Here is a 24,945-nt window from a genome sequence, read left to right as displayed (position 1 = left end):
TCAAGAGGGCTGTGCGCTGGTCACAGAGAGGCCAGAGCCCCAGGGGTGCTCTAAAGGAAGGGAATGTGGGGGGCTAGACACACGACAGCACCACGACGGACCAGGAGGTGACCCTGAGAAGGAAGGCCTGGGTCCTGATCTAAGTCGCCACCCCCTGGTCCAGGGCGGTGCGGGAGCCACGCTCACGTGGGAGCTGCCGTGTTGGCGAGGGCACTGCTGTTCTCAGTGGCCCTGGCACTGACCCTCAATGAATCGTTTCTGCTCCACTCCCTCCTCGTCCTCACGGCCCCTCCACCTGGGCCTGGGTTCTCCCTACACGGGCCTTGAGTCCAAGAAGGGCCCTTCACAAACACCAACAGTGGGCAGCTGCCCGTGCACAGCAGGCCAGTGGCATTGACCGCCTGCCCACCTCCCACCTTCACCGTATAGCACTGAACTCATCCTAGGATGGAGGCTGGACCGCCCACCCGCCTCCCGCGCTCACTGTAAGGCACTGACCCTGTAGGACAGAGGCCGGACCGCCCGCACGCCCGCCTCCTGCGCTCACTGTAAGGCGCTGACCCTGTAGGACAGAGGCCGGACCGCCCGCACACCTGCCTCCCGTGCTCACTGTAAGGCACTGACCCTGTCCTAGGACAGAGGCCGGACTGCCCGCCTGCCTCCCGCGCTCACCGTAAGGCACTGACCCTGTAGGAGAGAGGCCGGACCGCCCGCCCGCCTCCCGTGCTCACCGTAAGGCACTGACCCTGTAGGACAGAGGCTGGACCACCCACCCACCTCCTGTGCTCACTGTAAGGCACTGACCCTGTCCTGGACAGAGGCTGGACCGCCTGCACACCCGCCTCCCGTGCTCACCGTAAGGCACTGACCCTGTCTTAGAACAGAGGCTGGACCGCCCGGCCGCCTCTTGCACTCACTGTAAGGCACTGACCCTGTCCTAGGACAGAGGCTGGACCGCCTGCCCCCCCCACCTCCCGCACTCACCATAAGGCACTGACCCTGTCCTAGGACAGAGGCCGGACCGCCCACCCACCTCCTGTGCTCACCGTAAGGCACTGACCCTGTCCTAGGACAGAGGCTGGGCCACCCACCCACCTCCCGTGCTCACCGTAAGGCACTGACCCTGTCCTAGGACAGAGGCCGGACCGCCCACCTACCTCCTGCGCTCACCGTAAGGCACTGACCCCATCCTGGACAGAGGCCAGACCGCCTGCCCGCCTCCCGCGCTCACCGTATTTCTGCTTGAGGAACAGCGGTGACCCGCAGCACTGTAGCTCCCCCTTGGCCATGATGGCGATGCGGTCCCCCAGCAGGTCGGCCTCGTCCATGAAGTGGGTGGTCAGCAGGATGGTGCGGTCGCTCTTCTGCTGCTGCAGCAGGTCCCAGACAGCCCTCCTGGAGATGGCGTCCATGCCCGAGGTGGGCTCGTCCAGCATCAGCACCTGGTGGGCAGAGGCACGACCCGGGCCCGGCGGGGTTGAGCTCCACGGCCCGCCGTCCCCGGGGCCCTGCTGTCCCCGGCTTGTGCCCAGTGCCTGCAGATCCCTGGCCCGTGCTGCGTACCTTGGAGCCCGCGATGAGGGCGATGCCGACGGACAGCTTGCGCTTCATCCCCCCGCTCAGGAACCGGCAGCGGGAGTCACGCTTGTCCTCCAGGCTCAGCACGTGCAGCATCTGCTTGACTTCCTCGGGGCACTTGTGGGGCGACAGGCCTTTCAGCTGAGACCACAGGACCAAGGGGCGTGAGGCAGGCCTTTCTGGCGGGAGGCTGACCCTGTCCGCCCAAAGGCCCCGGCCTGGGAGAAGTCCTCCCTCGGCGCCGCTTTGCTGGAGTCTGCCCGCCCTTAGCCCAGCCCTTCCAGAACAGCTCTCCCTAAGAGGGCCTGGACGCCAGGCAGGTGAAGCCTGGGCCTGCCGGCACCGGCACCGGCACCTCTGCGGTCCCGCCCGGCGGCTCACCTGGGCGTAGAAGGAGAGGTGCTCTTCCACGGTCAGGTTGTCAAACAGGACGTCGTGCTGGGGGCACAGGCCCAGGCTCTTCCGGATCTGGGGCATGTCCTGGGAAATCTCGTACCCGCTGATGTACGCCTGTCCGCTGGTGGGGGGAAAGAGACCTGGGGCCAAGCAGAAGATCCCCAGCCCCGCATGAGACTTAACTCACCGGCACCAGGCAGAAGGAGCCCCTGCCTCAGCACACAGCTCCTTTTGTTGAACCCAAGGACCTTGCCCACGAGAGACAGGCCTGCTGACCCTGCTGACCGCCACAGTGGGCTGTGAGGGGCCTGCAGCTGTGAGGAGGGCGGGGGGGGGGGGACACAGCCCCGCTCCAGGGCACCCCGGCCGGCCAGAGATGAGAAGCACACACCCAACAGTGGCTCCTTTGAGTCATGTGCGTGTGCCGAGCAAATCGCCTGCACCGAGCCTCGCCCCAGAGCTGAGCCTGTGCCAACCTCAGAGCCGGGGTGACAGGCCAGGGCCGGGCCATGATCACCAGGGGGCGGACCTGCTCCTGTCTGGTTCCAGTCAGCCTTTGGTTCACAGAGCTGGAGGGGCGAGGGTCACTGCGTGTCCCCCTGGGCCTGTGGGCTGGGGCTTACTCCTGGTGGCTGGGAGTAGGCGGAGGGGGGAGCCGGCCCTCACCTGTGAGCATGGACAGGGTGGTGGTCTTCCCCGCGCCATTGTGTCCCAGCAGGACAGTCACCTGCCCCTCGTACAGGTTCAGGTTCAGATCTCTGACCGCTGCCCTGTCCTTGTTCCCCACGCGGAACACCTGTGGGAAAGGCAGAGGCCGCTCTGGACTTCCGGGGCCCTTGGGGGCTCACTCCACAGCCCTCCTGCCCCCTCTGGAAGGCTTGTCCCAGCATCGCCCAACCAGAGAGCCTGGGCGTGAAGTTTCGGACAGCGGCTGCTTCTTCCTGCCACTCCCACCTCCCATGCATCCTACAAGTGCCTCAGTGTCCCTCAGGGACCAGAGGACCCAGGAGGCCAAGGTGTCCAGCATGGCTAAGCAGAATCAGCATTACGGAGAAGCTGGGAGGAGGTACAGCCAGGAAAGTGAGTGCTGACCCCATGCCGGGCACTGCCAACACACAAGGGCACGTGGGCTGTGCCTGGACAGCGGTCGGAGAGCACCTGCTGGTGGCCCCCAGGGAAGTGGTACCTTGGACAGGTGTTTGATCTTGATGCCGGCCACCAGGGCCTCGGGTTCGGCCTCACAGTGCTCCGTGGGGAGAGCCTTCTCGGGGTCGGCGTCCTCTTCTTTCCCCAAGGCTGCCCGCGGGCTCCCACACCAGTACGAGGGCTGAGCGGGGGCAGACGTGTCGTGGTGTGTGTGGTGAACAAGGCAACAAGCACACGTCACGGCAAACACGCATCAGTGTTCGACCACACCCCAGCCCTCCAGGCACCCGAGACCAAGCCCAGCCCTCTCCCTAGTCGACTGCTCTGCGACACTCGCTCTTCTGATGTGATGAGGCCCGCTGTGACACAGGGAGAGGCGTGTGTCAGCGGGACGTTGACACAGGGAGAGGCGACTGCACGGTCCAGGCCAGGAGCCCCGTCTAGTGCCTCCCCCAGCTGCGTCCTCACCCAAGCTGCGCTGGGACCCTGAAGACCAGCGAGAGGCCAGGGGGCCGAGCCCCCCTCTGCTGTGAGGAAGCCTCTACCCACCCCGTCTCCGGCCACCAGGCAGCAGGGTCAGTGCCGGGGGCCGGAACCCACCACCGACCCCACACTCGGCCCTTAGGGCAGCCTGGTGCCTACAGAGACCCCTTGATAGCACGGCTGTGTGGGCAGGGCGCTGGGAAAGGCGTTCACCAGACGGCGAGCCCGGAGCGGTGGTGGCTTGTTCAGCCACAGCCCTGGGACACCACATTCCACTGGGGTGCAGGGACACAGGTCCCACACGGGATGCGGCTTTCAAATCAGAACGTGTCTTTCGTTACAAAGCACCGTGGCTTAGCTGCAGGATGTTTCTAAGTGATGAGAAACAGGTGCTTCTGGCAATCGGCATCACCGGATTTGGTGAAATGCAGTAATATCAATACTCGTCAAATCAAGGAATGACGAGAGAAGTGACCCTGGGGGCCGGCACCGTGGCACAGTGGGTAAAGCCACCGCCTGCAGTGCCAGCCTCCCATATGGATGCCAGATCGAGTCCCGGCTGCTCCACTTCTGATCCAGCTCTCTGCTGTGGCCTGGGAAGGCAGTAGAAGATGGCCCAAGTCCTTGGGCCCCTGCACCTGCGTGGGAGACCTGGAGGAAGGTCCTGGCTCCTGGCTTTGGTCTGGCCCATCCCTGACTGTTGCAGCCAATTGGGGAGTGAACCAGAAGCTGGAATATCTCTCTCTGTTTCTCCCTCTCTCTGTCACTCTGCCTTTCAAATAAATAAAATAAATCTTAAAAAAACACATAAAACAAAAATGTTTATGTATGTTTAGATAAAATCCTAAAGCTCTACTTAAAGTATATGCATTTAAAGCATCTAAGATGTATTATTAGGTTTCACAAAAAGCAAATTTCTTTTTTCTTTTTTTTGACAGGCAGAGTGAACAGTGAGAGAGAGAGACAGAGAGAAAGGTCTTCCTTTGCCGTTGGTTCACCCTCCAATGGCCGTCACGGCTGGTGCGCTGCGGCCGGCACACTGCGCTGATCCGATGGCAGGAGCCAGGTACTTATCCTGGTCTCCCATGGGGTGCAGGGCCCAAGCACCTGGGCCATCCTCCACTGCACTCCCTGGCCACAGCAGAGGGCTGGCCTGGAAGAGGGGCAACCGGGACAGAATCCAGCGCCCCGACTGGGACTAGAACTTGGTGTGCCGGCGCCGCAAGGTGGAGGATTAGCCTAGTGAGCCGCGGCGCCGGCCTCAAAAAGCAAATTTCACCCACGTTTTACCACACAACCCCACTTGGTAAAGCAGATGCAGCTCAGGCCCCAGGGGCCACAGGGTGTGGGGTGCCAGGCGTTAGCGCCTCCTGGGGTGGGACGCTCTCGCTTCTCCAGCCGCGTGGCCGCCTGCCCAAGACACTGCATCGTTGTGGCTGGGGGCAGCAGGGCTGCCGGTGGGCGTCCCCTCTGCTGGGCCACTGCGGGGGAAGGGCTCACACCTCTCTCTGAACCCATCCCAGGGCCCTGGGGACACACCGTTCACTGCCCTGGACACCGGGCAGGGTTTTCTCTCCCAGCCCAAGCAGGCATCGTGCGTCAGGGGCTTGGAGGGGACCCCCACCCCAGTGCCGGGGACCCACCCTGCCGCGGTGAGCAGATGGACAAGGAGGGCGCGGGCACTCACCATGATGAAGAAGTACCACGGCTGCGGCACGCCGAACTGCCCCGGGAAGACGGCCTCCACGTACCAGGTGACCAGGCCATAGAGCACGGAGTCCAGCAGCAGCAGCCCCAGCACGTGGCCAAAGCAGAAGTCATCGTCCACGCTGACCGGACTCAGGAGGTCTCGCCACTGGATGCCCGTGCCTACAGAGTGCACCGGGAGACCAGCCGGCACTGGGCAGGCGGGGAGGGCCCAGGCACCCTGAAGCCCCATGTCACACATGTGACCCTGCCAGTCTCTGCGAAGGCGGCAGGACTCTTGCCTGCCTAGCTTTCTAACAGGTCTGGCAACTTTCTCCAAGTCGTTAAGACAGCAGCAGTCACAAAACTGTGTGATATAGCCAGCCAAAGCTCACTACTGACTAGACAGGCTCAGACTGAGTTGATCTCCCTCCCTCTCTCTCTCTCTCTCTCTCACACACACACACACACACGCACACACACACACGCATGCATGCACAGGGCCAGCACTGTGGTGCAGAGGGGTGAAGCCCTCGCCTGCAGCGCTGGCATCCCGTACGGGTGCAGGTTCTAGTCCCAGCTGCTTCACTTCCAACTCAGCTCCTTGCTAATGTGCCTGGAAAAGCAGCAGAAGACGGCCCAATGTCTGGGCCCCTGCACCCATGTGGGAGACCCAGAAGAAGCTCCTGGCTTCAGAGCGGCTCAGCTGTAGCTGGAACAGCCATTTGGGAGTGAAATAATGGATAGAAGACTTCTCTCTCTCTTATCTCTACCTATCTCTGTAACTCTTTCAAATAAATAAAACTTAAAAAAAACCCACATGCACACAGCGTATGTGTGTGGAAACACACATAAACATGCACACATGTACCAGTACAGAGGTGCATAAACACACATACATGTAAACACATATACATGTAAACACACACACATGCACACATGTAAAAAGTGCCATCTAACGGAGTCCACGACATTTCATCTCTCCGTGGTTTGTCAAGGTCACGGTCCCTGTGTGTCCCGAGGTTCCAGGCACCGGATAGAACTGGCTACCTTCCAGCCAGGCCAGCATCCACCCTCAGGCCCCAAGAGATCTCTGCTCATGGAAACTCACTGCAGAACTTTGGGGGGAAGGCCTCCCTTTGGAAATGGCTTTTACAAAGCATCTGCACCCCGGACAATGCTCGTCTGCACTTGGTCACGCGCCCCTGCGCACGGGCACACACGCGTTCAGAAGTTGCAGTGCTGGAGGCCTCGGTCAGCGGAAGGGAAACTCTCGCTAGACACAGCAACACTGGGAGCTCCCTGCACAGCTGCAACGGGAGCTGCACCATGCCGGGGTCTCAGGGCACCTCCCAGCCCACGCGTCCAAACCCAAACCCCACCTCAAATAGGTTTGGTGCTGCTCTCGAAGGCCTTATGGGGGCGGGCTCTCTCCTACGGGCACCTGCTGTGTGGGGACCAGGGTTCTTCCAGGCGCCGTCCTGGGAGCACAGGCTGAGCCTCACCAGACGCTGCACCTGCGGGCGCCGTGACCTGGGACTTCCCAGCTCCATACAGCTCTGTTCTTTATAAACTGCCTGGTCCCATGTGTCCTTGTGTGGCAGCACAGACGGCCTAAGACACACGGCTGCAGGAGGGGAGAGCATTCGGCCTACGGAGGACTGCTGCACGGGGAAGGGCAGGGAGTGCGGCTCAGCCCTGGGGAGGGGAGGCTGCCCGGGGGGGCGGAGGCCAGCACAGCAAGGGCCCCCCACGCCCACACCATTCTCAGTCTCCTCTTGGAAGCAGAGCAAGGAGCAGAGAGGCCTGGCCCCAGCGGCAGCCTCCTGCCTCTGCAAAGCCTTTCTGGGAGAGGGGTTGGGGAAGCTTGGAAATGAAATGGGGCCTGTCCTCCACCTCCGGAGAGAGAGGAGGAGAGGGGCTACACAGGCGCCCTCCCCCACCCGTCCAGAAGGCCGGACTCCCTCTGCTGAAACCCAGCGCCCACTGCAGTCAGCCAAGGAGGCGTCCTGTCCGGCCCTCCTGACGTCTTAGCCATCAGGAAATTCTACAAAGGACAAGGAAAACGTGTATTCCTGGCTTCACACTTCTCTCCTGGGCCTCCCTGCCCTCATCACACGGCTGCAGGAGGTCCTGGGGGAGTAGGGAGGGGCTGTGGTCTACCCTGACCGAGGGCTCTGCATTGACCAAGGCCTTCAGAGGGTTCAGCGCTGTGGTGCAGAGGGCTAAGCCATGGTCTGTAACACTGGTATCCTGTAAGCACCAGTTCAAGTCCCGGCTGCTCCACTTCTGACCCAGCTCCCTGCTAATGTGCCTGGGAAGGCAGTGGAGGACGGCCCAGGTGCTTGGGCCCCTGCACCCACATGGGAGACCCACAAGAGGTTCCAGGCTCTTGGTTTCCACTCTGCCATTGGGGAGTGAACCAGAAGATGGGAGATCTTTCCTTCTCTCTCTCTCTCTCTCTGTATGTCTCCCTCTCTCTCTGTAACTATGCCTTTCAAATTAAATTAATTAAAAAAGCCATCAGACACAGTTGCCACCGGGCATCCTGCCCTTTGCCCGCTGAGCCCCAGGCCCCGGCCCACGCCCCGTGGTTTCTGCGGGCTCTGGGACTGCCCCGGACTGCAGCTCCCACGGCTGCTCTGTGCAGCGCCCTTGCACCCGCTCAGCCCCGGCAGCCATCTCTGGCCGTGGCCGTCCCCAGTGGCCACCGCCGGCCGCACTTCCCACGAGGGAAAGAGGACAACACTCACCTTTGGCTTCAAATTTGCCTATGAGCTGTGCTCCCATGGCCATGGCCACGTTGGACAGGAGGCAGGAGAGGAGTTTCTGGCTCAGCGCCATCCAGTTGTATCGAGGTGCCACAAAGAAGTAGGGGGTGTAGGTGAAGAAGTAGAGGAAGCCGCCTATGGCTGCTGCCATGTTGGCTGCGGGCGAGAGGGCAGCATAGTGCGTGGGTGTGCACGGTCACAGGGTGCAGGAAGCCACCGGTGGGAGGAGCTGCTGACCCCTGTGCCAGCTGTCCACCTGGGGACAGGCGTCCCAGTACTCAGCCTGCTGCCTCCTCTCCCCTGAGACAGCGCCTGCCTGGGGCTACACCTAGTCCCACCCTGGGACCCCCACAGCCCAGCTGCCTCCGACATCACCACACACCTGCTCCCCACGCTGCCTCACTTCCTGCCGGTCCACTTGTTCCTTCACTCACTCACCGAGTCCCCAGCTCGCACCCCGCGCTGAGCCCCTCCCAGCTGCACGTCCGTGTCTGGTGAATGCCCTGGGCACAGGGAGAACCCAGACACCACCAAGGGTGGCAGGAATGTGAGACGGGCACACGCCTCACTAACTCGAGGGAAACATGGCCGTTTTGCACATGTATGTAAACTTACAGCAGGTTTACGGTGGCTATCCCTTAAATTGAAAAAATCTAGATTTTCTTACATTCATTGCTCTAGAATAAATACAGACAGATATGTCACATAGGAAAAGCCCTTTGGGCCGGCATTATGGCTCGGCAGTTTAAGCTGCCACCTGTGACGCCGGCATCCCACGTGGGTGGATCCACTTCCAACGTGCCTGGGAGAGCAGTGGAAGACGGCCCAAACACTTGGGCCCCAGCCACCCCCGTGGAGACTTAGGTGGAGCTCTGGTTCTCGGCTTTGGCCTGGCTAGACTAGCTGTTGTAGCCACTCGGGGAGTGGACCAACAAATGAAAGATTCTCTCTCTCTGTGACTCTGCCTTTAAACAAACAGACCTTAAGAATACAAAGAAAGAAAAGCACTTTGGTGAACTCAATTTTTAAGGACACAAAGGGTCTTAGGATGAAGGAGCCCCAGCAGCTGGACTGAAATCTGTCCCTCCTGCTCCTGTGAGATCGTCCACAGGCAAGGACGAGTCCAGGGGCGGGCAGCGGGAAGGGTGGAGCTGCCGCAGAGGCGGGGGACACACAGCCTGAGAACTGGGCTCTCTGGGGCTGAGACGGCGGAGGCTGCCGGGCGTGCGTCTGACTCCCCGGACGGCTCAGCTGCAGCCCCACCTCTGGGCTCGCGGACACGCTCAGAGGGCTCCACGGGCATCAGAGTGAGCAAACAAGACACAGAATAAGCCGGCCGTGGGACGGAGAGACGCTTCCCCCAAACAGGAAGGGTTTCCCCCAAAAACCAGGTGAAGAAGCAAGACCAGGGGATGTGTGCGAGCCGACCGAGGGTTCACAAAACACGACCACCGTCTCGGAACGAAAGCCGCGTCTGCAGGATGCGCACTGAGCACGCACAGGCGGGGGGGGGGGGGTGGGCGGGCAGGCCAGGATCCGCTAGGAGAGGTTTGTCAAAGCACACATAGGAGCCAGGGGCAGGCCGGGCTGGGCGGCATGGGCGATGCCTCCTCTTGCCCACAGGATGCCGAGCACAGAACAGACATGCTGGCGAGGTGTGGGGAAGAAGGAACCCTGGCGAACTGTGGTGCCAACTCCGGCTGCTCCATGGGCCGTTAAACACAGACTTGCTGCCTGGCCCGGCCACAGCCCCGCCGGGCCACAGCCAGGAGGACTGGACAGGTGTTTCCACGCTCTCAGAGCACCGTTCAGAGCAGCTCACACACAGACGACCAGGCACACAGGAGGGCCTCTGGCTGTGGACTGTCCTCCAGCTGCAGAAGGGGAGGGATCCGCACACTCGGTGCTAGGTGAGACCGGCCGTCCCGACAGGACAGACGCTGTGCGATTCCACCTGGGCCGTCACACTCACCTGGACAAGGAGGAGCCATGGTTCCCAGGGACACAGGGAGGGGCGGCGGGGCCAGAGTTTCAGCTGGGAGCCATGGGAAAGTCTGGAGCGGGGCAGTGGTGATGGCCGCTCTACAGTGTGAATGCACTGTAGTGTGCACTTGGGACGGCTAAGGAGACACAGGCAGCGCCCACCCCACTGCCCACACACCCGCACGCACACACGCACCAGCCACAGAGGTAAAGGGCACTAAGGACAACAGAGAGGCTGGAGCCAAGGCCCAAGAGGAGAGCATTCCAGCGATGCTGGCAGCAGGATCCAATGGGCCCTGAGGGCGGGCGGGCAGGAGCCTTCAGATCATAGCACCCACGCACCCAGGCCAGCGCCAGGCTCCTGCCAACAGGGATGGCCGTGGGCTCGGACAGCGATGGCTGCCCGACCAACCTGCCGTCCGCTCAGGAGGGAGGCAGAATAAAGCCGCCTTTGGGCATACAGAGTCCAAAAACACTTGAGCAACCGCTCACCCACGCCAGTCAAAGAACCATTCCCCAGGGAACGACAATAGAGTGAGTCAGAGGAGCAGGTGCGCGGGGGGCGGCTGGCAGCAAACTGCCCGCATTTCCCGCAGGGGTCACGTGGACCAGACACAGTGAGACGCCCGGGCGGTGCTAACGAGGACGCCGTGTGTGGGAAGGTGCCAGTCAGAGCTGGGAGGAAGCGGGACAAGGCAGGCAGCTCAGTGGCTCGCACGGACGCCGTGTGTGTGTGTGTGTGTGTGTGTGTGTGTGGGGTATGAGGCGGACGCTGGAACAGAGGCACTATCTACACCCTCCGAAGCGCGGGATAAGAGGTACCGCGGGAAACGCCATCAGTCCCTGGAAGACGGCGCAGAGGGAACGGAGCTGGACAGAGGCACCGCTCAGGCAGCACGAGGCCGCCGGAAGTCGGGGCACGCCGGGTGGCACGAGGCTGCTGGACATCGGAGCTCACTGGGCAGCACGAGGCCGCCGGACGTCCGAGCTCACCAGGCCCTCCGCCCGACCCCGCACTCTCCTGCCCGGGCCCGCCCGTGTGCTCTGGCCTCTGGCCTGTTTTCAGCGCCATCCTGTGAGGCTCCCTCGCTGGCCTGCCCTGTAGCCCTGTGGCCTGCCGCACACACCGCCGTCCCTGCCTCTCCCCGCCACTGCTCTGCCGTAACTCAGTGCCTGGCTCACCTCCACTCAGATGCGGGGACCCCTTAACCTCCCACAGCCCAGACAAGCCCCCGGCTTCCCCGAGACCTGGTCGTCCACGGTCTCCGGTCCAGGGCAGCCAGACCACTGACCTTTACTGAAGAAGGTGCTGACCATGAAGCTGAAGGAGATGGAAGAGGTGGCGAAGCAGAGCAGGAAGGCCAGCACCAGGGAGGGGTCACTGTTGGTCAGCACGGCCACGCCCGTCTTCACCTGCAGGGGCACGGGGCAGACCGGGGGCGGGGGAGGCCCAAACATCCACAGTCACCAAGGACGCAGCCCAGGGCTCCACACTGCGCCGGCACCCCGGCTGCTCCGCCGCCACGGGGACCACGCTCACCTTGACGCAGAAGAGCAGCGTCATGAAGGAGACCACGACGAGGAGGACAAGGAAGAACATGAGGAACCATGCGCTCCAGTGCAGCCAGCTGTCCAGCCCCAGCATGCGCATGTACTCCTGCGGGGGGGGGGGGGGGCTTGCGTCACGTCACACCTGCAGCCCCGCACACGCGAGTGCGGCTGTGACCTGGACACCCACGCCGTGGCCTGCAGGCAGCAGCCAGGTGGCAGGGCGCAAGGAATCCCGCCCGGCCCCCTCCCCGTCCTATGCACTGCCCCACTGGCAGGAGGGAGTGCGGCTACTGCGCAGACTCAGCCGCCGGGTGAGCGCCTGCCCTACCTGGTTCACCCGTGGGTCTGCGCTTGTGACTGAGGTGCAGCCTGCTCTACGGCCGCCTCGGTCAGGTTCGTCACAGCACCCAGCGGACCCCCGTGCTCCCGTCGGCTTTCCCGGCCTTTTACGACCTCAGTCGTTACAGACTCCTGCCCTGAGAAGGCTCTCAGTGGCACGTGGACATTTGCAGCGGAGGAAGCTGAGCGACTCCCGGGTGACGGCAGGCGCCAAGTTCACCCCGGTGGTCTTTATCGAGGCCGCGTGGCCACGTGGCACGCTTCAGGAGGCTCCGAGAAAACGGGACCGAGAGGTGCTTGAAACCCACGGCTGGTTTCCCGCAAGACGCATTTCCCGCGGGCTCTGAAGACTCCTCGGGAGACACCATGGTGCCCTTCACGGCTTCACTCCCCACTCACTCACGCCCAAGTCTGCAGCACAGTGGCCCCTGATCCGCACACGGTGCTAGTTAGCCTCCCGTTCAGCCGTCACCGTCCAACAGAGCAAAATCAACATCGTGCAGCTGGCACTGTCGGCCAGGGCCTGTCGCGATGCACCACGCAGCTCCAGGGCCACCCTTCCCTCCTGAGCGCGCCACACAGGAACCGGCACGCTCTCCCAGGGCCTGAAAACCCAGACACGCGGCCTGATTTCAAGGAAGCCCCAAGACCGGCGGGAGCCACAGAGCAGTGGGTGTGGGTGCACGGCGGGGCAGCCTGGAAACCAGGACCGGGCCTCCCAGCGGCACCCTCCCCCCAGAGCACGCGGGCTCACCTTCAGCTTGCGCTCCTTCTCCTGCACCACCGCCCGGATGATGGTAAGCGAGGCGTAGGTGAAGCTCAGCAGCAGCAGCAGGGGCAGCTGGTACTGGATGGCCACCAGGAAGGGGTCGGAGATGAAGGGCGGGTACGGGAACCTCTTCACGGTCACCGTGAGCTGCTGCAGGAGCTGCTGGGCAGAGGCGTTGGCGTGATAGTGTATGATGGCTCTGTCCACGGCGTGCTGCACGGCCAGGAAGCCCTCCCGGATGTACCCTGGGTGTGGAGCAGAGGACAACCGGGGTCGGGAAAGCCACATCTCGGTGCTGCTCACCGGGAGAGCCGCCAGCGCCCAGCTGTGCAGGGGCATCCCTGGAGGGGCCACAGAGGGACTTTGCCCGATGCCCCCTCTGCGGACCCCGGGGTGCCTTGCACTGCCCGGAGAAGCGGGGGAGACACATCCCACACCCACAGCAGCTGAGAGGATGACCCCTAGCAGTCTGGGAGCTGCAAAAAGAACGTCGGCAGGGCAGGCGGAGGTGGAGGGCGGCGCTCTGAAAGGCACCTCCAAGGGGTGGGGGTGGAGGAGTGTCCCCAGGATCGCCGTGCCCGTGGCAGCTGAGAACGGCAGGCCCTGCTGAGTCTGGGGGTCGGAGCCGCGCAGGGGCCTCACTGAGCTACAGAGCTTGCAGGGCAGCGTCCCCGGGTCCCGCCCCTGTGGCCTCTCTTCCACCCCTTGCTTGCTTTCAAGGGCCCAGGGATGATGCTGGGCCTACGGGGGCAGCTGGCGACCACCCTGCCATCCTGAGCTCCACGTCACCCGGCAGTCACAGGTTCCGGGGACGAGGCTGTGGACCACGCTGGTCGGGGGGGACTGCGGCTGTGCCGGCCGAGGTCACACGAGGCTTGTGTGCTCTGTAACGTCCCTGCGCCTGCCTCGGGACAGAGGGGACTCAGGCCACAGGAGTGGGTGGCATGGCGCCCTCGGTTACACAGTGCAGTGACTCAGAATACCTGAAGTCCTGGGCTCCAGCCTCCCAAAGAGCGAAGGCCCAGCCGCCCACGCACGGCCAGTGTGGGGCTGCCATGTGCGCACTTCTGCTGTCCCCTTGGCTCAGCCTTCTTGTGGCTGCAGTCAGAGCAGGCGCTCAATGAGCGTCGACTGCTGCGTGCTGAGGCCAGGGCTGGACGGGAGTGAATTCTCATCGCCGCCAGCTGCTCTGCCCCCTTGGACAGATGGGGACACAGAGGCCCGGGAAGTCGCCACACAGCTGAGCTCGGGCCCTGTCCTACAAGCGCCTGGCTGCCACGTGCTGGCACAGTTCTCTCGGGAGGTGGCAGGGGTGCATCCTTGCACCCTTTGTCCTCCTGGCTGGTGGCTGCCCGGCACCAGCCATCACCTGCGATTGGTCTTCCTCCCCATGCTGTGTCTGTGGTCATAAATAAACCACAGAGAACAGCCCTGGGCACTGAATTCTCATCGGGGCATTAATGGGCCCAAGACATGAACATCCGGGGGGCAGCGGGGGCAAAATGGGCCTGGGGTGGAACAGGTGGCTGCAGGGTACCAGAGTCCCCATCACAAGACGTCTGCCCACCTCCGTCACCTGCCACAAGGTCTCCCTGGTCTCCCCTTGCTCTAGATCCAGAGTCCCCATCACAAGACGTCTGCCCGCCTCCGTCACCTGCCACAGGGTCTCCCTGGTCTCCCCTTGCTCTAAGATCCAGAGACCCCATCACAAGACGTCTGCCCGCCTCCGTCACCTGCCACAGGTCTCCCTGGTCTCCCCTTGCTCTAAGATCCAGAGTCCCCATCACAAGACGTCTGCCCGCCTCCGTCACCTGCCACAAGTTCTCCCTGGTCTCCCCTTGCTCTAAGATCCAGAGTCCCCATCACAAGACGTCTGCCCGCCTCCGTCACCTGCCACAGGGTCTCCCTGGTCTCCCCTTGCTCTAGATCCAGAGTCCCCATCACAAGACGTCTGCCCGCCTCCGTCACCTGCCACAGGGTCTCCCTGGTCTCCCCTTGCTCTAGATCCAGAGTCCCCATCACAAGACGTCTGCCCGCCTCCGTCACCTGCCACAGGGTCTCCCTGGTCTCCCCTTGCTCTAGATCCAGAGTCCCCATCACAAGACGTCTGCCCGCCTCCGTCACCTGCCACAGGGTCTCCCTGGTCTCCCCTTGCTCTAGATCCAGAGACCCCATCACAAGACGTCTGCCTGCCTCCATCACCTGCCACAGGGTCTCCCTGGTCTCCCCTTGCTCTAAGATCCAGAGTCCCCATCACAAGACGTCTGCCCGCCTCCGTCACCTGCCACAAGTTCTCCCTGGTCTCCCCTTGCTCTAAGATCCAGAGACCCCATCACAAGACGTCTGCCCGCCTCCGTCACCTGCCACAGGGTCTCCCTGGTCTCCCCTTGCTCTAAGATCCAGAGACCCCATCACAAGACGTCTGCCCGCCTCCGTCACCTGCCACAGGGTCTCCCTGGTCTCCCCTTGCTCTAAGATCCAGAGTCCCCATCACAAGACGTCTGCCCGCCTCCGTCACCTGCCACAAGGTCTCCCTGGTCTCCCCTTGCTCTAGATCCAGAGTCCCCATCACAAGACGTCTGCCTGCCTCCGTCACCTGCCACAGGGTCTCCCTGGTCTCCCCTTGCTCTAAGATCCAGAGACCCCATCACAAGACGTCTGCCCGCCTCCGTCACCTACCACAAGGTCTCCCTGGTCTCCCCTTGCTCTAAGATCCAGAGACCCATCACAAGACGTCTGCCTGCCTCCGTCACCTGCCAGAGGGTCTCCCTGGTCTCCCCTTGCTCTAAGATCCAGAGACCCCATCACAAGACGTCTGCCCGCCTCCGTCACCTGCCACAGGTCTCCCTGGTCTCCCCTTGCTCTAGATCCAGAGTCCCCATCACAAGACGTCTGCCCGCCTCCGTCACCTGCCACAGGTCTCCCTGGTCTCCCCTTGCTCTAAGATCCAGTTGCGGCTTCTTCTCTTCTGGAAAACTCTGAGCTTGCTCTGAAGTCTGCCAGCCTTTACCCTGGGGATGTCTTCCGACGTGTTCTAAGCTTTGGAAGTTATCCCTAACGGGAGGGGGATGAGGAGCCCCCAGCCCAGCCCGGGGCTCAGGAGCCAGCGTCTCCTGCTGCAGCCACAAGTGGCCCAAGGGACAGCTGCACACGGTCCGTCCTGAGCCCTGGGTTTGGGGACCTGTCTGGGGCCTTCTGGGGTGCCTCAGACCTCACACCCTGCCTGGCCCTCTTCAGGGTCTGAGGTCTTGCTGTGGGACGTCAGCCCGAGGACAGACCCTGACGTCTCTGAACAGCGCCCTCTGCCTCCCCCCTGCTTAAGGTCTCAGACGCTGCTCCACGAAGGACGTTCGTGCACCCTCCACTGAAACCTCTCACAGACCCTGCTGCCTGCCAGACGGGTTCTCCAGACAACTGGAATGGCCAGTTCAGAACGCCCTGAACCCTGGACCACAGCCTGCAGCTGGCCACGGCCCAGGGGCTTCTTCTTGCGCCGGGTCCTGGTCACTTCCCGGCTCTCCCTGGCTGGGTTCCAAGACACACCGAGCTTCAGAGGAGGCAACCACACCAAGCGCCTGCCAAGGCCAGGCAGGGCAGCGCATGCAGTGCCGGGGTGCCGGAGCAGCCCAGATGCAGCTCAGAGTCAAGTCGCACTCAGTGGGTTGAACCACGGGTCAGACACGTGAGGACTGCGGAGCTTAAAAAGCCCCTGAAACTGTGCACAGAGGCGGCCAGGGGGAGAGGGAGATATGCAAAGCCAGGTCCAGAAGATTCGGCGCCAGCCAAAGCATCCTCAAACCCGAGACGCCAGCGTCTCGCTGGAGGACAGGGGAGACAGCCCGGGCTGTTTTCGGAGTTATCCGAGACTCCCAGGAGCCAATCCATGATGCTCTTCCTCCCCAGGCCGCAAGGCAGGTGCTCCTGCAGAGGAAGGCGGCCCGTCCCTCAGACAGTGCCCCGGCGCTTCTCACCGGGCTCTCCGCCGTCGGGCGACGCAGGCTCCCTCGGTCCCGGGTTCGGGAACAGTGGGAAGAGGGAGTTGGTGTGCCAGCCCTCGGTGTCTCTCAGGAGAAAGGTGCCTGACTGGGTCCACATGTAGTTTCTCCGCGTGTAACTGAACCGCAGGTGGTATTTCACCTGCAGAGACAGACAGACAACGCGCGTTCTGAGCTCCAGACCGAGGAGCAGACGCCTGCTCAAACGCGGGAGAAGTCGGGGTGGGGGGCATCACCACAGCTGTCACACCTTGAACTCACCCCCCCAAGAACACCGCAGGTCCCAGGTGCCTGGAATGCGGGGCGGGGGAAGCCCTCGGGACACCGCTGGGACACCTAACAACACGCACTCACGGGTGACTCGTGGCTGATGGCCCCTGCTCAGGATCACTGGGGCCCCCCGCCCCACCCGAGATGGGACTGACAGCTTTGCAATCTCAGTGCTGCCAGGCAGGCACCAAAAAAAAGGTCTTTCCTTTTGCTTTCTCCTCTGGGTCAGACTGACGTCCTACTCAAGTCTACCCAGAGGCCTGGAGACGGAAAACCTTTTGTAAACAAGGGACCCAAAGGGGTGGAAAGGCAGTGTGTACAGGCCGACAGGTTTTCTAGATTGTTCCGGACCAGGCTGAATGTCATCAGGCCCCCTTCAGCAGGGATCGAGGTGGCACTGTGGGACCCAGAGGACTGTCTCACGTTTACTCCCATGCACACAGAGGTGCCTGGACAGGGGGACCGGCCCCGGGGAGGGGGCTGAGTCCTGGTGCCTGGACAGGGTGGACTGGCCGCCGGGGAGGGGGCTGAGGCCCTGGTGCCTGGACAGGGTGGACTGGCCCCGGGGAAGGGGCTGAGGCCCTGGTGCCTGGACAGGGTGGACTGGCCCCGGGGAGGGGGATGAGGCCCTGGTGCCTGGACAGGGTGGACTGGCCCCAGGGAGGGGGCTGAGCCCTGGTGCCTGGACAGGGGGACCGGCCCCGGGGAGGGGGCTGAGGCCCTGGTGCCTGGACAGGGGGACCGGCCCCGGGGAGGGGGCTGAGGCCCTGATGACCCGTGTGACAACTTCAGAGCAGGGCGGGTGCAGCGCGAGTCTCACCGCCAGGGGCAGGGGGTCCGTGCTGTGGCTGAATTCGTTTTCGAACACCAGGGCGGCCAGCACGTTGGAGGAGCGGTTGTCGTACCTGATGTAGTCCTCAAAGTGCTTCTCCGAGGGAAAGCCACGGACTGCGGAGAGAGCATGGGAGCCCGCTGCCCACCCGGCCCGTCCACGTGAGGGGCCTGGGAGTTTCGGGTCTTCTGCAGACAGAAACTAGATCTCTGAGGGCTCCGTAAGCCTTCCCTACGACTTGAACCAGCCGCCATCTCTGGCACAGACAGGCGACCCCGAACCCTCACCCTTCTTCAAAGCCGACAGCTGGGCCACATCTAGAAAAGGTGGCTGGCCACGCGCTCGGCCGCGTTTGCCCCCGCAGCTGCACTGCTTCCCTTGGCTGGGGCCTGCTCAGGAATCCCTGGGGATTCCTGTCTCCGCTGCTGTCATCGGCCGCACCCCAGAACCAGGCACTGCTTCCCTGGCCCCCCACAGCTCTGGGCAGACGGCTGGCCAGGCCCCAACCCATCGTAACTGAGAGTCGAGTCGGACAGAGAGGTGCCCGGGGGTCCACGGTGACACGGCCGGGAGAGGAGTTGCTAGGCACTGCGGCTGCAGGGACCCCTGTGCCCCGGTCTCACCTTTCATGTTGACCACCAGCGCCCTCCTGGCCCACTCAGTGATGGCCCTGGCAGCGTCACTGTGGGAAGGGACGTAGGCGAGCTCCCAGGCGTCCCCTGGTGGCGGGAAGTTGAAGAACAAGGGCAGCTCCTGGATGGACTGGCCCGGGTAGACGGTGGCGTTGGGCACGTTTTCCGACTGGATCTTCAAGCGAAGCCAGATCAGGATCCCGGAAAACAGCAACGGCAGGAAGAGTTCCAGGGCGGTCACCAGCACCTTCCGCTTCTGGAAGGAAAGGCAGCCCCCGGCTGACGGAGCAGTCCTGCCCCGCGTGTGCCCCGCCCAGCGCCCTCCTGGGCCACACCCACCTGCAGGGTGTAGTTCTTCCAGAGCAGCAGTGCCAGCTGCCGGAGCACGGCCATCTTCGCCAGCAGGGGACGGCGGCCTGCAGCCAGGACAGACAGCGTGGGCACGCGACGGAAGCACCGTGTCTGTTCTCACCTCCTCCTGAGACAGCTGAGCGCTGGACGCCCCCTCTCCTGCGGAGTCCAACAAAAAGCCTGTCTGGAGGCGTCTCTGCTCCTTATCGATGTGCAGTCCACCACGCTCCGTGACCGCTGAGGGGGACTTGTCCTCTGACCCTCACTCTCCAGGCACCGTCTGTGGTCACTAGGAATTCTCTAGCAGCAAATGCTCCAGCCTGTGGGAGTCCCGTCTCTGACCACTCCATCCTCCACTGAGAGACCCCCGGGGAACAAGACCCGCCCGGGAGTCCCAGCTGTGGCGATAGCTAAGACTTGGAGAGGGCTGTGGGGGAGACGGACGCACAGGCCTGGAACGGGGGACCAGGAGCGGGCGGAGGACTGGTCACCTTGTCCTGCTGGCGTCTGAGGACAGGTGCTCTGGCCACCGTTACCAGCGTGGTGCCGGCACAGGACTAAGCCACGCTTGCCGATTTACGTGATGTGTGAATGTAACGTTTAAATTTGGAGGAGAAAGCTGCTGAGAGATGATGACCAACCACAAGTGATGGCAGAATTTAGATTTATAAAGGCGTCCTCCACTGGTAAACCCACAGCACCAAATTTAGACAGAGCACTTAACCGGGGTTCGCCAGATGCTAACCTGCGAGAGAAGGAGGTGGTCCGAACTAGCTCAGGGAGAGCCCCCAGCGCCCAGGAAACCAAAGGAGGCGGCTCCACCAGGTCAGGGCGTAGAGACAGAGCTGTGCAGCCTGGGGGTGGGGGCAGGACCCTGGACAACTCCTGGGCTCCACAGGAAAGATGAGCCCCTCCCCACTCAGTGTCCTGGCCCTGGGGAGTGGAGGGTTCCAGGTTCAGGTCATCTACGGCAAACCCTGACCAAAAGCCACCCTCGGTTAGACGCAGGGCACACAGCACGCAAAGGCCGGCCCCAGAGCTGGGGGCAGAGCTGGTTTGTTTACAGAAGCGATCTCTCTCCCTGCTGGCTCCAGCCGGCGAGCATCACTTCTCTCGGGCGGGCGGTCAGCCTCGCAGGTAAGGCGCCACGGAGGAGGCCGCCGCCCCCCATGCCCACGTCCCCCCGGGAGACCCCTGTCAGTGCAGAGCCGGGGGCAGCAGTGAGGGCTCACTGAGCTCTCAGTGCTCATGGGCAGGTGGGGATGGGACCAGCGGACAGCAGCTCCCTGTGTCTCTCCACCTCTCAAATAAGTACTTTTTAAAAAAGACGCAGCTGGGGCTGGCATTGTGGCATAGTGGGTAAAGCCACCGCCTACAGTGCCAGCGTCCCATATGGGTGCCAGTTCGAGTACCGGCTGCTCCACTTCCAGCTCTCTGCTGTGGCCTGGGAAAGCAGTAGAGGATGGCCCAAGTGCTTGGGCCCCTGCACCCACCAGGGAGACCAGGAAGAAGCTCCTGGCTCCTGGCTTCGGATTGGCGCAGCGCGCCGGCCATAGCAGCCATCTGGGGAGTGAACCAGTGGATGGAAGACCTCTCTCTCTCTGCCCCTCCTTCTCTCTCTAACTCTGACTTTCAAATAAATAAATGTCTTAAAAAAAAAAAAAAAAAAAAGAAGTGGGCTGCTGCCGCGGCTCAGTAGGCTAATCCTCCACTGCGGCGCCGGCACCCCGGGTTCTAGTCCCAGTTGGGGCACCGGATTCTGTCCCGGTTGCTCCTCTTTCAGTCCAGCTCTCTGCTGTGGCCAGGGAGTGCAGTGGAGGATGGCCCAGGTGCTTGGGCCCTGCACCCACATGGGAGACCAGGAGGAAGCACCTGGCTCCTGGCTTTGGATTGGCACAGCGCGCCGGCCATAGCAGCCATTTGGGGGCTGAACCAACGGAAGGAAGACCTTTCTCTCTGTCTCTCTCTCACTGTCTAACTCCGCATGTAAAAAAAAAAAAATAAGATGCATCTGTCGATGTGTCTCTCAGACTACTTAAACACGGATGCTTTAAGCAGCAGCCAGTGAATGTCGGTAGAAGACACAACTGCAAGGAATTATTTCAGATTAATTTAAAATGACTTTTTCTTTTCTTTTCTTTTTCTTTTTTTGAAAGGCAGAGTGGACAGTGAGAAAGAGAGACAGAGAGAAAGGTCTTCCTTTGCCGTTGGTTCACCCTCCAATGGCCGCCGCAGCTGGCGCGCTGTGGCCGGCGCTCCGCGCTGATCCGATGGCAGGAGCCAGGTGCTTATCCTGGTCTCCCATGGGGTGCAGGGCCCAAGCACTTGGGCCATCCTCCACTGCACTCCCTGGCCACAGCAGAGAGCTGGCCTGGAAGAGGGGCAACCGGGACAGAATCCGGCACCCCGACCGGGACTAGAACCCGGTGTGCCGGCGCCGCAAGGCGGAGGATTAGCCTAGTGAGCCACGGTGCCGGCCTAAAATGACTTTTAATTAACCACATGGTCCAAATGTGCGGAAATGGAGGCTAACACAGTACGCAGCGATGCTGAGTGGCAGCTTCATGAACCAGCCCACTTCTAGAACTGACGGGGGAGAGACTGCAGTCGAGCAGTGCCGATGACACACACAGCCCGTGGCTATGAACGGCTTCCAGGGGTGCTTCAGGCAAAGAGGGGAGGGGGCCATGGCTGCAGGTGGGACCGTCCAGACGGGCAGCTGGTGTGGCCAAGGTGAGCTTCCTGCCTCCACCAGGGAGGACCAGAAAGAAGCCTCTGGGCAGAGAAGCCGGGCCGAGAAAGGAAATGCCTCGGCGCTGAACCCTGTCCCCCCCAGGCCCAGGCAGGGAGGGGAGGGCACAAGTCGCGCCGTCCAGAACTGACCTGAATCTTGGAGAGGCTCGGGCCGTGGGTCTTCCTGCAGGGTTATGCGAGCACCGTCTGGAAGGCGGCGGCCCCGTGCAGAGGGCTCCGGGGCGGGGCCGGCAAGCCTCTCGAGTCTGGCAGGGTGGCCCAGGGGTGTGGGAGAGCTGAGGCCTCCAGGGGCATCAGGAGGGGCGGGAGCCTCCCCGGCATGACTGTCCGTCACCTTTGGGCAGATGGAAGGCACGTTCATGCCATCTGCAAAATGGTCAGGAAGCATCTCTCCCCTTGCAAGCATGCTGGCTGACCCGGGGCAGGCCGGAGCGCAGGTGCCTCCGCGGTAGCTCTCGGGTGCCGCCTGGTGCACGGCTACGGAAGACGCTTTGGTGTACGCAGCGCGCTTCCATAGCCTCAGAGCTCAGCCCCGGCTTCTGCCATCAACCCCCTTTGCCAGACGAAGAAACCAAGAGGAAGTCCTGTGGCCCGAGGAGACAGGACAGGGAAGCTGCAGGGCCAGGATCTGAACCTCGGCCCATTGTAAACGCCAAGTGTGTGTTCTTAACCACCGTGGAGCCTTCAAAGGGACTGTCTTTGTAAAAACCTTACACACGGCTCCCCGAACATCAGACACCAACAGGGAACACGCAGCCCGCAAGCTGTACCGCCGCACCAGGCGTCTCACCGGCCTGCTGCCTCGTGTGTGTGGCGCTTCAGCTAAGTCTCACTGAACTCTACTTGCGTCTGCTGTTTGAGCAAAAGCAGCGGAAAAGAGGAAATCCCAGAATTACAAAATCTGGAAAGCTCTCTGGTCATGAAAGCAAATGTACATGGGAAAAGGAAGTCAGAGTGTCTGAAAACACTCCACACGGGCAGCAGGGGCCCTGGAAGCGGGGATGGCCGCGATCCAGGCCTGGCCGCTACTCTAAGGCAAGCAGGCTTGACTCTGGCCGCCCCTCGCCCCCCGCCCCTCCGCCCCACAAGAGCGCCTCCGAGAACTTCCCTCTGAAGAGGGGTCACTTCAGGCCTCCCAGGGACACAGTCAGGAAGGGGAAAGCCAATCACCCCCCCCACCCCGAAAGCCCTATTTGCTTACTGTTGAGAAATTAAACATTACTCAAGCCCTCAAGTATCTCATCGTTAGTTTTTAGGTGAGCAATTGGCCGGGCGCAGAGCTACTGCAAACCGGGGGCTCTAATCTCTGAGAATGCTCTGACGGCTCGCCAGGATTCCTCCAAAAACAGTTTTTCCTGTAACTGCCATTGGCTTAAGAGCTACTGGTCGTGCCAGTCTGTGGGCACCTGGTCTTCAGGTGCCACGGCTCGGCAGCCCACTGGAGAAATGCCAAACACCTCCACCTCTGTGTGTGTGTGCTTTCTCCTCCATTGTGGGCTTGAATTTGACTTCTAATTTCTATGTGCCCATTCAATTAAAAATATTTAATATTTATCTTCTTTTATTTGAAAGGCAGAGAGAGAGAGAGAGAGAGAGAGAACCTTCCACCTGCTGGTTTTCTTCCCAAATGCCTCCAACAGTCAGGGCTGGGTAAGGACGGAGCCAGGAACCCAGAATTCCATCTGGTTCTCTCCGAAGGGTGGCAGGGATCCACGTACTTGAGCCATCACCTGCTGTATCCAAGGTTGCACATCCACAGGAAGCTGGAATCAGGGTTGAGCTGGGACTCAAACCCAGGCACTGATGTGGGACAGGGGTTTCTCAGCGGCACCTCAGCTGCCGGCCAAGAGCCCACCCCTCTAGGTACTCATCCATACGAAGTTATTGTCTCTGTACGTGTGGAGCAGCGTGGCGGTAATGCTTCACACAGGTCACTGCCGAGTGGCCTGGAGACCAGTGAGACGTGGACGGGGTCCCGGCGCAAGGCACAAGGCTGCCCCACCACAGCACACGTCCTGCTGTGTTCTGAGCTCAGGTGTGCCTCCCTCCACAGATGCAAGGCCCAGAGGCCGGTATGTGGGAAGGGGGGCCTCAACAGAGCCCCAGACAGATGTCCCAGTGCCACAGGAGACCGCCAACCACGCTCTGCTCATGCTGCCAAGGCGTGAAACACGCGGCCTGGCAGGCGGCCTCCTCGGCCGGGAAAGCATCCTAATATCTGCTGGGGGTGGCCATGGACGCTGCGGGTACACCACCCAGAAGAACTCGTTCAGCAGGCATCTCCCTGTGCTTGCTGTGTGACCGGCACCGGCTAAAGACGTGGGCATGAAAACGCTAACATTCTCAGCCCAGAGTGTGCGGCCTGCAGGTGTACCTGCTGTGACCGGAGCTACGTATCACACGAGACTGGAGGGGACAGGGACCCACTCTGGGCGCCCATGCAGCAGTGACACACAGGGATGGCCCTGGAAGGCTCGGCGAGGAGTGGGCACAGGGTGCCAGCCACGAGCAACTCAGTGGTCAGGCTGGTGAGGGGAACAGCGAACTGTGCCGTGCGGTTGGAACTTCCACACAGAGGTGGCAGCAGGGAATGAGCCAGAAAGACCGGACCCAGGCCCACCTGGCCAAGGCCTCAGGTGCTGTACTGAGAAGGGGGCTGGATGCGTCCCAGGTGCGGCCAACATGTGATCTCTGGGCAGACGGGCAGGGTGCAGGCACTAAAACTCTGTTTTCTTTAAAAAAGGGAAAAAATGGCTGATATTTAGCACTGCACACGGTGGGCCCTGGTGCTTTTGCTGGCCTGTGCGTCTGTGGCTGCAGCATCCCAGTGGGGGGTCCCCGTCTACACGTTTCCTTGCAGTGGCTCACACAGTGGTGGAGTTTACATGCCACAGGGTATCACGGCTGGAGTCAGTTAAAAACAGTATGGGGGGGGGGGGGCTGGCGCTATGGCGCAGCCGCTTAACTCCCTGGTCTGCAGGTCCGGCATCCCACATGGGCGCTGGTTCAAGTCCCAGCTGTTCCACTTCTGATCCAGCTCTCTGCTATGGCCTAGGAGAGCAGTGGAAGATGGCCCAAGTCCTTGGGTCTTTGCACCCATATGGGAAACCCAGAAGACACTCCTAGCTCCAGGTAGGCGCAGCTCCGCTGTTGTGGCCATCTGGGGAGTGAACCAGCAGATGGAAGACCTGTCTCTCTGCCTCTGCCTGTCTGTAACTCTGCCTTTCAAAGAAATACATAAATCTTAAAAACAAAAACAACAGGCCGGCGCTGCGGCTCACTAGGCTAATCCTCCGCCTGCAGCGCCAGCACCCCGGGTTCTAGTCCTGGTTGGGGCGCCAACCGGATTCTGTCCCGGTTGCTCCTATTCCTGTCCAGCTCTCTGCTGTGGCCTGGGAAGGCAGTGGAG

The 24,945-nt window shown here is 61.9% G+C and overlaps 1 protein-coding gene across 6 annotated transcripts in view; it reads right to left on the bottom strand.

Annotated features, from left to right (window-relative positions):
* Positions 1 to 24,945, bottom strand: part of LOC100345135 (phospholipid-transporting ATPase ABCA3) — a 41,752-nt gene that overhangs the window by 13,040 nt on the left and 3,767 nt on the right. The window contains exons 2-17 of one of the 6 annotated variants that reach the window (XM_070064105.1): positions 23,145 to 23,299; positions 21,666 to 21,870; positions 18,771 to 18,847; positions 18,423 to 18,687; positions 17,788 to 17,915; positions 16,674 to 16,839; positions 12,688 to 12,947; positions 11,584 to 11,700; positions 11,336 to 11,456; positions 8,043 to 8,216; positions 5,291 to 5,502; positions 3,161 to 3,301; positions 2,641 to 2,770; positions 1,960 to 2,114; positions 1,564 to 1,719; positions 1,232 to 1,442 (exon numbers count right to left, since the gene is read on the bottom strand). In XM_070064105.1, coding sequence (XP_069920206.1) covers positions 1,232 to 1,442; positions 1,564 to 1,719; positions 1,960 to 2,114; positions 2,641 to 2,770; positions 3,161 to 3,301; positions 5,291 to 5,502; positions 8,043 to 8,216; positions 11,336 to 11,456; positions 11,584 to 11,700; positions 12,688 to 12,947; positions 16,674 to 16,839; positions 17,788 to 17,915; positions 18,423 to 18,687; positions 18,771 to 18,824 — 2,290 coding nt within the window. In that variant the 5' untranslated portion in view covers positions 18,825 to 18,847; positions 21,666 to 21,870; positions 23,145 to 23,299. Of the gene's footprint in view, positions 1 to 1,231; positions 1,443 to 1,563; positions 1,720 to 1,959; positions 2,115 to 2,640; positions 2,771 to 3,160; positions 3,302 to 5,290; positions 5,503 to 8,042; positions 8,217 to 11,335; positions 11,457 to 11,583; positions 11,701 to 12,687; positions 12,948 to 16,673; positions 16,840 to 17,787; positions 17,916 to 18,422; positions 18,688 to 18,770; positions 18,942 to 21,665; positions 21,871 to 23,144; positions 23,300 to 24,945 lie in introns of those variants that run through there. The other 5 variants (XM_070064106.1, XM_051836186.2, XM_051836188.2 and 2 more) reach the window with 5 other exon arrangements.

Source organism: Oryctolagus cuniculus, chromosome 19 (assembly GCF_964237555.1).
Source record: "Oryctolagus cuniculus chromosome 19, mOryCun1.1, whole genome shotgun sequence".
In the NCBI taxonomy this organism is placed as follows: domain Eukaryota; kingdom Metazoa; phylum Chordata; class Mammalia; order Lagomorpha; family Leporidae; genus Oryctolagus; species Oryctolagus cuniculus.
This window is presented reverse-complemented; position numbering and strand designations above follow the sequence as displayed.